Genomic DNA, 11,857 nt, shown 5'->3' with positions numbered 1-11,857 from the left:
TCACTGGTATTTATACAGCTTCACATTTGTACGATCCGAGCAGTGATGATTAAACCCCTTGGTTCTTGTTCACCATGCTTTGCAAATCGATGTTTCTTTTACTTTTTAAAATGCATCCAGGCCAGTCAAACGACACAATGGGAGGGGGAGAACCTCCAAATTCACACCTTTGCTGTGTTAGGTGCCTTACCTGGTGGTGTTTTTTTTTTTTAAAAAAAAAGCAGCTTTCCCAACCAGCTGCAATCGCTCCGTGCTGTGTATTGTACAAAGCCGCAATTTTTTTCTTTTTAACTTAAGGAATTTGTTGCTGTACAAAGATTAGTGGAAATCACTCCCCATAGACCAGGGTTGTTGTTTCCTGCCCCCCCCATCATAGTTAACTACCTAATTATGGCTTCTATCTAAGTTGGGGAGTATTTCAGGTCAAGCTGCAAAACACAGGCTTGTCGTTTTGGTTATACCTTTCGAAACCCTTTTCAAATCATACACATCCGTGTGTTTTCCAGATGACTGGAGCAGTTCTGCCCCAGATTTAATTTTTGCAAATGAGAACGTCGATCTTAATCTGGAAAGAATCATTGGAAGAGAATATTTGTAGCTCAGGGCTGAAACGAGGGGCCCTTGGTGCTCTCTGAGCTTCGTTGTTTTCTTGCAGACGTTTCATGACCCAACTAGGGAACATAATCAGTGCTAGAAAACCCCCCCCTGCTCCCTTCCAATACCAATGATGTTACCTACTTTGGAAATGAAACGTCCACAAGAAAACAATCAAGCTCAGAGAGCACCAAGGACTCCAAAAAAAAAAAAGAACAACAACAACAAAAAACCATTAGGTTCATTTGTGCAGAACAGCCTTTTATACAAAAATTTCCTGAATGTAGAAAACCAGCAACTTAAGGAAACATTTCTCCCAATTTTCAATGCTCTCGTGACATTTCCTTAAGGTACAAATTTGCAAATGAAGGATTTCGCTTTTCCAGGCTGAGAAACACACGGATGAGAATCACATTCTGGAAAAACGGAGAGACCGTGACAAAAACCTTCGAACTAGTCGATCTAACTGATGCAATTATTTTCCCACATTATCTGCTTCTATCACGTAGTCATTTTCAAGCTGGAAACTATTTTAGGAACTCTGTAGTGCCAGCCCAAGGATTCTGGGGGAATACGGGCCCCCCAGATCCTGTGCCTCTTTCAGACATTTGAATGGGTGAGAAAAAAAAACAACAACACTTGACCAACTATTTAATTTTTATGGAAACTATCCAGTTCGCCATTAAACTCTTTCTGAATCAGAGGAAGTTCCCAAAGGTCTCTCCGAATCTTGGCCACAGAATGAAAGCTCAGCGAATATTTTCCTTTTAATGATTTTTGTTTTTTAAAGGCAGCATTCATACAGAAGTGATGGGGCAGCTCCCTTAATTGTGTGACAATCCCTCATTAGGACAATTCATCTGCCTTCCACCCCAATCCTTAATGAAAAGGGAAGTCCTTCGTGGCTAATTTGGGACACCGTTGTGTGGCACATGTTCACAACCGAGGCAGTGGCCTGTTAAATTGAGTCTGAATTCATTCAGGCTGTGTTAATTTTATGGACACTTGGAACTCAGCAATTATATTTTATGGTGTGTGTGTGTGTGTGTTCATTCCAAACTCGCCATTCAGAAGCTGACCTAATTAAGAGATAAGGACAGTGGGCCAGATTTTGTATGACTGTTTCACATGCTCCCAAAAGAAAGGAAAAAATTGCCAGGCTGGTATTTAAGGGGTAAAAAAACACAATGCGCAGAAGGATTTGGAAATATTTTCAAATGGATTCAACATCGACACAGAGAGGGGGGGGGGAAACATCCCTGACTCTCTTTATCACAATGCAAACAAAACAATATTGGTCTTGGATTCACATCGTGCCTGGTGCACACATGAGTTAGCACTCTGTGGTTTATGGGCTGCTTTCACACTGGATGAACTCTATCGACATTCAGCGCATACACACCCTGCTGGCAAGTCCATTCTGTCCTTATTAAAATCCTTTCAGCCGGTGAGCCGAACAGGAAGAAAAATAAGGAGAATTTTTGCTGGCTTTTCAACCTCTCCAAATCGGAAGTAACCTTGACAGGCACTCTCAAATGCCCTTTAACAGAATGACGGAGTCGCAAGGGACCTTGGAGGTCTTCTAGTCCAACCTCCTGCTTAAGCAGGAGATTCTATATTATCTCAGACAAATGGTGGCCAGATCTCTTGCTCAAAACTTCCAATGATGGGCGCACCCACGACTTCTAGAAACAAGCTTTCCATTAACTGTTGTCATGGTTAGGAAGTTCTAGGTTGCTTCTCTCCTTGATGAGTTTCCACCCGTTGCTTCTTGTCCTGCCTTCAGGTTCTTTGGGGAATAGCTTGAGCCCCTCTTCTTTGTGGCAGCCCCTCAAATATTGGAAGACTGCTATCATGTTTCCCCTGGTCCTTCTTTTCACTAGACTAGATGTACCCAATTTCTTTTTAAAACATGAATTCCCCCCCCCCCCATTCCAGTTTAGGTAACTTATCCACGCTCCACACAAATAACCTTTATGGCACATCCCCCAAATTGGTCAACCGCTCCAGTGTTGTGAACATAAAAGAACAAAGGGAAGCTGTACCAAAACGTGGCCCATTTTAAGTCTGGAATATCTAAGGCAGGAACACTGGAAAATCAACCCCCCCCCCCCGACGGGGGCAGGGAAGTAAAATGATCAGGTAGAAGCTGCAGGACCTTGGATAGCTCCAGCAAGACCAAATGAAATCGGTTTGACCCCGTGTTTCATGGGCTGGGCTACCTTCAGGGGGGGAGGGGTGTTGGGTTTTTTTTATGACAGGGGTCTCTGATCATGGCGACTTTATGATTCGTGCAGAGCTGGGAGTTGAAGTCCACGAATTGTAAAAGTGCCAAGGTTGGAGACAACAGTACAATACAGATTAACAGAAGTTGGAAGGGACCTTGGAGGTCATCTAGTCCAGGGGTCTGCAAACTTGGCTCTTTTAAGACTTGTGGACTTCAACTCCCAGAGTCAATTCCCAGCTTTGCTGGCTGAGGGAGTTGAAGTCCACAAGTCTTAAAAGAGCCAAGTTTGCAGACCCCTAGTCTAGTCCAACCCCACCACCCAAACAGGAGACCTTACATCATTTCTGAGCGATGGCCGTCCAGTCTCTTCTTGAAAGCCTCCAGGGATGAAGCTCCCACAACTTCTGAAGACAACTTCTATTCCACTGGTTGATGGTTCTCACTGTCAGAAAATTCCTCCTTATCTCTAGGTTGAATTTCTGCTCGGTCAGTTTCCATCCATTCTTCCTTGTCTGGCTCTCAGGTGCCTTGGACCTTCTCCTCTCTGGGGAAGCCCCTCAAATATTGGAAGACTTGCTTTATGAGACATGAATGGTCCTAGGTGGGTTTCTGAACCTGGAGCCTAGCACTCATTGTCTACTCATTGTCCACCTCCTTGGGGGGGACGGGACAACAGAACCTGTTAGCATGGATAACTATAACAACGTCAACGCATTGAAGAAATACATGAGCCTCTATCTCAGCAGCATAGAAACCAGAACCAACCATCATCCTTTGTAAAACTATCTTAGCTTTTGAACCGGAGGGGAATCGTTGCTGGTGCCAAAGTTCTGCACACACACCAGAGGCGCCGCATCCGAATTAAAGAGATCTGACTACGTACTTTTCGGATCCCGGCAGTGAAGACTTGTGGCTGACCAGGAGCGATCAGGAAGGACAACCCACAGTGATACACAAGTAGCCCTGATAGTTTAATGGACATACTGCACTACAGTCAAGTTTACAACATCTGTATAGAAATCATCACATGAATAGGTGGCAAAAAGGAGAAAAAAGAGAAGAAGAAAAAGGAGAAGTTAAGTGGTAGAAGAAGAAGGGGGGGAGGATGATTAGGCTGAGGAGGATGGGGTGAGGAGAAGAAGAAGAAGAAAGGAGGAAGAGGAGAAGAAAAGAAGAAAGGAGGAGGAGGAGAAGAAAAGAAGAGGAGGAGGAAGAAGAAGAAGCACATTACAGAATACGAAAGCCATTTTTAAAATCAGAAGGAACACCTTGAGTTGCTGTTGGCACAGGCCAGGATTGGACCTTGGATCTTAGATGTCAGACACCAGGATAAGGGGGACCAGAGAGGGGTGGGGGGAAGAGAGAAAAGCAACATTGGGAACCCCCCACCAGAGGGAGGTCTGGAATTTCAGTAGACTTGAAGGCGATTCTGTATACCCCCCCACACCCCACCCCAGACCTGGGAACCGCAAGGATTCTGCCCTGATTTTTCCCGCCCTGCTCAAGGAAAATCTTGGGTAAAATTTGTGGAAGAAAACCAGGGCGAGACGTTCTTGTTTTTGGAAGCCCACCAGGAAATGGGGGGGACAGAAGCGCCGGAGATGACTCTGAGAGCGGAGCAGAGGGAAGACGCGCACAAGCCGCGTGGGGCACTCCGCAATGGCCCTGCCGAGACCCTCCCCGCAGCCCCTTCCCAACCTCTCTTATTAACAAGGCCGGGATGGGAGCTTGGGGGGAGGTTAAAAGTTTATTGCTGGCATACTCGAGATTTTGCTTATTGGATTCTGGCTCGGAGGAGCTGCTACTGCTGTGCCCCGTCTTCTTCCCTGGGGAGTCATTCCCCTGCCCCCCAACTCCAAGCTCCCTTTTTCCAATAGTGCGAGAGAATTCCCGCAGGTATCTCCTCTCCCGTTGCCTTGGACCATCCCGAGACTGTTCTGAGAGACTGGCTGACTAATTAGGTGTGTTTCTGGGTGTGTGTTTCTCTCTCTCTGTGAGTGTCTGTGTGTGTGTGTGTGTGTGTGTGTGTGTGTAAGCAAAAACCAGCACCCCATGTGCAAGGAAGCCCACCTTTTTGAAAAGCACCAAGCCACTGATTGCTCACAACTTCCAGGGCAGTTTTGCGCAGATCCCTTTCCTGTTTCTCTGCCTGCCTTCCATATATATATGGAATATAGAGATCCCTGATGGCGAACCTTTGGCATGCGTGCCCAAAGTGGCATGTGGAGCCATGTCGCCTGGCACGTACAGCATCACCCGTTCCTTTTCTGGGTTTCTGGCGCGCATGCGCCGATCAGCTGGCCTTTGTGCTGGAAACTGGAAGAGCCGGTCTTCCGTTTTCCAGCATGAGCATGCGCGCTGGCCAGCTGATCGGCATGTGCGCATATGCGGCAGTAACCGGAAGTCTTGCTGGCCGGCACGTGCCAGAAACCAGAAGTAACTTATCTGGCCTGCGCATGTCCCTTGGGCAGCTCCTCTTCCCGGTCACAGCCCCGAGCACATGCGGGCGAGCAAAGCGCATGCACAAAGTGCTCCCTTTTCGCCAGTTGGTGCCACTGCGCCTGCGCACGGCCCCTTTTACAGGAATCCTCTCAAAGCTGAAATCCCATCCTTCCCTTCACCTTCTTTAAATATTTCTGGGCTTGTCCCCGTACAGAGGAATGCGGCTCTGTTAAATACTGGCTGGTTACTTAACCATGTTTGATTTTCCCAAAGCAGCAGAGAAAAAGTCGTAAAAAAAGCCCCGCCACCTTCAACGAGGGAGCCCGGCCTCACTTTCCCCAAAGGGCGACATTGGCTGGGCTGGAAGACCCGGTTGGGGGATACAAAGCCACCCACCCAAAACCCGAACTGAAAACAAGAGTGGGATGTTTTTTTAAAAAAAACATGGCTGTAGATAGATCAGAGGTCTTCAAACTTGGCAGCTTTAAGACTTGTGGACTTCAATTCCCAGAATTCTCCAGCTAGCTATTCATCAACCAGCTATGCTGGCTAGAGAATTCTGGGAGTTGAAGTCCACAAGTCTTAAAGCTGCCAAGTTTGAAGACCTCTGATCCAGAGGAAGAAGTGGAGAATTCTGGGAGATGAAGTCCACAAGTCTTACAGCTGCCAAGTTTGGGGACTCCTGATATAGGCAGTAGATTTTTCTATTAAAGAGCGGCTTGAAATGTGTTGCGCTCTGGTACATGTATGTTCTCGCACCCCTGGTTCTCACTCCCCCCCCCACCTGTGCTCAAGCTGCCTACAGGGCAGGTAGATTCTCCCTGATGAGTAGATCCAATAAATCTACCAAAAGCAACCTCTCAGAACAGAGCGAAGGGTCCAGGCAGCCCTGTCTCTCTTTCCCAGGAAGAGCTAAGATCCTTCTCCTTATTGTTCATTTATGTGTGTGTGTGTGTGTGTGGCAGAGGGAGGGGGTTTCGTTTCTTTTTACACACACAAAGAGAGAGAGAGAGAGAGAGAGAGAGAGAGAGAGAGAGAGAGAGAGAGAGAGAGAGAAACAACCTTCACACGAAAGCATTACAATGACAACTCCCTTTGGTAGAAAGTGTAATAAAATGATTTCGCCGCTCTCGCCCTGTAAGGTACCAAAAACCCTGAAACCATCTGGTAACTCAAAAAAAAAAAAAAAAGGCTAGTAAGAGTTGTACTAGCACGTTAAGCACACTTATTCTTTTAATTAAAAAAAAAATTCGACAAATATGTACATTTATTTACAAAAAAAACAAAAACAAAAAACCAACCAGGAAGGGGGGAGGGGAGCGGAAGGCGAAGAACTGGTTTAAAATCAGTTGTGGCTGCTATTGTCGAAGCGTGCATGTGTGACTGAGGAGATTTTGTGTGTGTGTGTGTGTGTGTGAGAGAGAGAGAGAGAGAGAGAGAGAAAGAGAGAGAGGCAGAGTGTGTGTATTTGTGTGGACAGCTGGTGCATGGCACTAAGAGCCTAGTAAACAAGCAGGTACAAAACATAATAATAGTCGTCATAATAATAATAATAATAATAAAACCCAAATAAAACGGTATTTCCACTGGCACTAGAAAGAACAGACTGATCTTAAATCGGTTTAGGGACGTCGGGCGTCCCCGGTCACAGGAACGCAACGGATGAGAAGGAAAAGTTGAAACGGCAGACCCGTAGACGCCCGGGGTGGTGGTGGTGGGGTCTGATGCACCCACCCACCCCGGTTGGTCTGCAGAACTCAGGAAGCGGCTCAAAGTTTGCAAAAAGTCTGCCGCCAAGTCCTGTGGAGACGAGGGAGGCCGCACGTCTGGTGTTCCTTAAAAGATTCTGGACTTAAAATTTCAGTGTCTTTCAGGAGGGAGGGGAAGGAGATGAGGAGAAGGTGGGGGGAGATATGCCACGCACCCAGAGTCTCGTCGAGCTACTCAAAGCACCCGAAGGATCAGGGCTGCTGCTGGTGGGTAGAGGCCAGGTGCGTCTCCCCCTCGGGCGACTCGCGGAGATTCCGTGCCCGCAGGCCGACGTGGGCGCTGCTCCTGGCTGCCGGGCCGGCTTCGGTTCCACAAGACCGATGGGAAAACAGGCCCCGGGATGTCTCCGGTCGGAGAGTGAGTCGTGGGAAGTGTCGGGTCGCGGAGCCGCACGAGGAAGGGGAAGAGGAAGCTGTCCTCCTTATTTGGCCCGAGCCGCACTGCCCTCCCGCAGGTTGTGTGTGTGTGTGTGTGTGTGTGTGAGCGGGAGGGGGGGGCGCTCCTCCCCTCCCCTCCAACCAAACACGTCTCGCTTTCCCTCTTTCCCTCCCCGCAACCGGCGTTCAGGGCGTCTTACAGATTGTGCTGTATTTCACGCGGTATTTGTTGATGCTCACAAAATGCAAGTCCTCGGCCTCGCGAGTGGTGGTGCAGGGGAGCAGGCCCTCCAAGGCTTCGCCCATGAGCCACTGGCTCGTTTCGGCCGCCATCTCCCGGGTGATGTGCTCCTTCGTCCACCGATCCACCCAGGCCTGGAAACGCTGGTGCAGCCTCTTGCTGACTCGCTCGTGGGACTGCAGGGGAGGAAGGGAGGGTGACCGTCTGGGCTTTCTGCAAAATTCCCCTTGTGGGGCTGCAAGCGGTCAAGCCGGCGTGGACCGGAATCCTAACTTGGGAGGGTCACATTCCCCGGGGCAGAAATCTGATTGTGTGCTTGACGATCATCATCTAACGCAGGGGTCTCCAACCTTGGTCACTTTAAGCCTGGCGGACTTCAACTCCCAGAATGCCCCAGCCAGCGGGCCTTCTGGGAGTTGAAGTCCACCAGGCTTAAAGTGGCCAAGGTTGGAGACCCCTGCTCTGGCTGGGGAATTCTGGGAGTTGAAGTCCACCAGGCTTAAAGTGGCCAAGGTTGGAGACCCCTGCTCTGGCTGGGGACTTCTGGGAGTTGAAGTCCACCAGGCTTAAAGTGGCCAAGGTTGGAGACCCCTGCTCTGGCTGGGGAATTCTGGGAGTTGAAGTCCACCAGGCTTAAAGTGGCCAAGGTTGGAGACCCCTGCTCTGGCTGGGGAATTCTGGGAGTTGAAGTCCGCCAGGCTTAAAGTGACCAAGGTTGGAGACCCCTGATCTAACAGGATTTGCGTGCTAACCTGAGAGGGATGCCAATTATCAGAAAAAGGTGGCATTTTGAGGCGATTTGTGAAACTGCACTCGCCATGGTTCATTAAATAAAGGCAAAGAGGAGATGAGGGACAGCACAGAGCAGGGGCAGCTTTTAAGGTTTTAGATTTGTTTCTCAACCTCAGAAACGTTAAGGGGTTCTGAGAACTTCAACTCCCAGAATTCTCCTTCCTTCCTTCCTTCCTTCTTTCCTTCCCTCCCTTCCCACCATTTCTCCTTCCTCCCTTCCCTTCTTCTATCCTCTCTCTCCCTCTCCGCTTGCATTTTAAGACAGAAAACATGGGGAAGCGGTTGCTCGAGGCCTAAAACAGCCAAACTGTGATTTTAAATCCCAAGGAAAACCTCCCAAAAGGAGGTGGGAGAAGAGCAAAGGGGAAGAGGCGGACATCCCCACCCTGAGACCTGTGTGTAGCTTAGATCGGCTTGACCGTGGCGCAGGGCGGCCCCCTCCCCCAGGGTCCTTCCCCACCTCCAGCCTAGGTGCCCCCCCCGCCCCCCAAGAGGATGGGGCTCATGGGTTTTCCCCTTCCGGGCCGACCTGATGGGCGCGCAGCAGAGCGGTCCTCCGGTACATGTAATCCTCCGAATTGATGACGTAAACCATCTTGTAGGAGTTGAGCTTGAACTTGCATTCCAGCTTGTCGAAGCTTTCCACGTTCTCCAGGGGCTTCTTGCCCAGCCCCTCTTTGCTGTCCTTCTCCTGCTGCTCCCGGCCTCTCTGACACTTGCGGATCTGCCGCAGGTTCCTGAGAAGCAGAGAGACACCCCCACCCACCACAACCCACGCTGGAATTAGGGTCTGCCTGGAAAGGCCCATCCCCCCCCCCACTGCTTCTTCTGGAGGCCAAACGTGGAAGGCTTGACTCGCAGAAAAGACAGTGGCGTCTGGAAACTGGGAGGCGTTACTGGTAGCTGCCACATGGAGCCTCCGAGCTACCAATTATCCCCCGTTGCCCCCCCCAGGACGAAAGAAGAGAAGGTCCATAGCTCAGGGTTGAGCTGTGGGGTCCTTGGTCTTCTCTCTGAGCTTGGTGGTTCCACTGCAGAAGTTTTAAGTAACGCCTGCAGGAAAACCACCCAGTTTGAGGAATCGGGTTCCAAAAAGCAAGACAGACACGTTGAGGTTCTTCTAAACCAGGGGTGTCAAACTCACGGCGTCACCACATGACGTATCAGGACTCCCCCCACCCTTGGTAAACCGGATGTGGGCGTGGCCAGCGCGTGACGCATCCGGCCCGCGAGTTTGAGAGCCCTGGTCTAAGCAGTTTCCTTTATCATTCCATCAGCCATAGATGGAAATCTCGCCAAACCAAAGCAGAGTCTTTGCACCATAAAACCTAGTCTCTGGGAACTCTTGAGGAGGAACTGTCTTCACCACCCTCTTTCTCACACACAAGCCATTTAAACTGTGCTACTACCCTGGCTCTTCTGGAATGCAGGGCCCCTCCCTCCAGAAGACCTTTCCTCACGCTCAGAAAGCACCAAGGCCTCAAACCATTTCCCCCTCCCCAGCCCAGCAAAGCAGGGTGGACCATGGCTAGAGGCAAAACAGCGCTTTTGGTCTGGGTGAAGGGATGGGCTGTCTTCTCTCACCTGGGCAGAAAGACCGGCTTCTGGGCCAGCTGTTCCCGCAGTTCAGGAGACGTGGAGTCAGAGTTGACGTAGCGGTCCACGTAATCCGTCCAACGCTGGAAAGGGAACCGAGAGACGATTAGTCAACTCCTTCCAAAGGCGAGAAAAAACAGCTTTTCTGCCGTACGAAATCCTAACCCAACTTTTATTGTCAGGCTGCAAGAACAGAACCTTGCAGCTCTGAATGCATTTGCTTTATTTTTTACTTTCCACAACATTTGAGAAGATCTCTGAGATGCTTCCCCCACTCCGTTTCGGTCTGGGGGAAAGCGGGGGGGCTGAGATACTTCTTACATGACAGGCCGTGTCTGGTCCGCGGCTCTTTCTACTGACTCCCAAGGCCATCCCAGCTGGATTAGGCTTTTCGTTTTTAAAAAACGCTTGTGTGATTGGGAACAAATACACGGCAAAACTGCTAACGGGCCACAGTCCACCCTTACCTCTGCCTCAACAGGATCGTCGGAGTTCTCCTCTTCGGTATCCAGCAGTTCAATGGTTAACTGAACATGGCCCCTGCTCTGAATGAACATCATCTACAGAACAAAACACACAAATGCACAATGCTGGTCAAACGGCCTCCAGATTTAAAAACAACAACAACTGGGCCCCCAAAATCATGGAGACCATGGAGACCATGTGGCAGCCGTCTCCAGGAGAGCTTTTTACCAGGTTCGCCTGGTTCGCCAGTTGCGCCCCTTTCTGGACCGGGATGCCTTATGCACGGTCACTCACGCTCTTGTCACTTCTCGCCTGGATTATTGCAATGCTCTCTACATGGGGCTACCCCTGAGGTGCACCCGGAGACTTCAGCTAGTCCAGAATGCAGCTGCGCGGGTGATTGAGGGAGCCACACGTGGCTCCCGTGTAACACCGCTCCTGCGCAGTCTGCACTGGCTACCTGTGGTCTTTCGGGTGCGCTTCAAGGTTCTGGTTACCACCTTTAAAGTGCTCCATGGCTTAGGGCCCGGGTACTTACGGGACCGCCTGCTGTTACCCTATGCCTCCCATCGACCCGTACGCTCTCACAGAGAGGGCCTTCTCAGAGTGCCGTCCGCCAAGCAATGTCGGCTGGCGGCCCCCAGGGGAAGGGCCTTCTCTGTTGGAGCACCTACTCTCTGGAACGACCTTCCCCCCGGTTTGCGCCAAATACCTGACCTTCGGACCTTTCGTCGGGAATTAAAAACTTATTTATTCATCCAAGCGGGACTGGACTGATTTTTTTTAGATTTTTTAAATTTCTAAATTTTAAATTTTAAATTTTTAAATTTTCTGTAATTTTATATGGGGTATTTTAGGTTGGTCAATTTGACGGTTTTAATTCGGCCACTATTGAATAGGTATTTTAAATTGATTTTTAACTTTGTATACTTATTGCTTTTTATCTTGGCTGTACACCGCCCTGAGTCCTTCGGGAGAAGGGCGGTATAAAAGTTTAATTAATTAATAAATAAATAAATAAATAAATAAAATCAGCGATGTGAATCACAACCTGGATTTGGACAGGGGCGTTATTAGAACAGGCAACGCTTCAGATTAGCCTAGGGCTCTGTTTGAAAAGGCAGCCAGAAGTCAGGATTGCCCCACAGCAGCCCGTGCATTTTATCGCTGGCACGTAGCTTCCGTCAAGAGACAGTTGCGATAATTTTGCCCTGAAGGATTCTGGCATAAGTCATAACCCGCGATTAAAAGCGAAGAACAGATTGTCAGCTTAAAGCAAGAGAAAAGTTGGAGGATGAGTGGTTTTGTAGGAAGCTCAGACTGATGGAAGGGGAGGGGGATTATTTATAGGGA

The 11,857-nt window shown here is 49.4% G+C and overlaps 1 protein-coding gene across 5 annotated transcripts in view; it reads right to left on the bottom strand.

Moving 5' to 3' along the window:
* Positions 1–6,200: 6,200 nt before the first annotated feature.
* The window catches only part of SIN3A (SIN3 transcription regulator family member A), a 32,110-nt gene continuing 26,453 nt past the window's right edge, over positions 6,201–11,857 (bottom strand). For all 5 annotated transcript variants that reach the window (XM_058156275.1, XM_058156273.1, XM_058156276.1 and 2 more), the window contains 4 exons: positions 10,507–10,599; positions 10,028–10,122; positions 8,973–9,180; positions 6,201–7,827 (listed from right to left, as the gene is read on the bottom strand). In XM_058156275.1, coding sequence (XP_058012258.1) covers positions 7,597–7,827; positions 8,973–9,180; positions 10,028–10,122; positions 10,507–10,599 — 627 coding nt within the window. In that variant the 3' untranslated portion in view covers positions 6,201–7,596. The remainder of the gene's footprint in view (positions 7,828–8,972; positions 9,181–10,027; positions 10,123–10,506; positions 10,600–11,857) is intronic.

This window comes from Ahaetulla prasina, chromosome 13 (assembly GCF_028640845.1).
Source record: "Ahaetulla prasina isolate Xishuangbanna chromosome 13, ASM2864084v1, whole genome shotgun sequence".
NCBI lineage: Eukaryota > Metazoa > Chordata > Lepidosauria > Squamata > Colubridae > Ahaetulla > Ahaetulla prasina.
The sequence above is the reverse complement of the archived record's forward strand: the minus strand, read 5'-3'. Positions and strand labels throughout refer to the sequence as shown.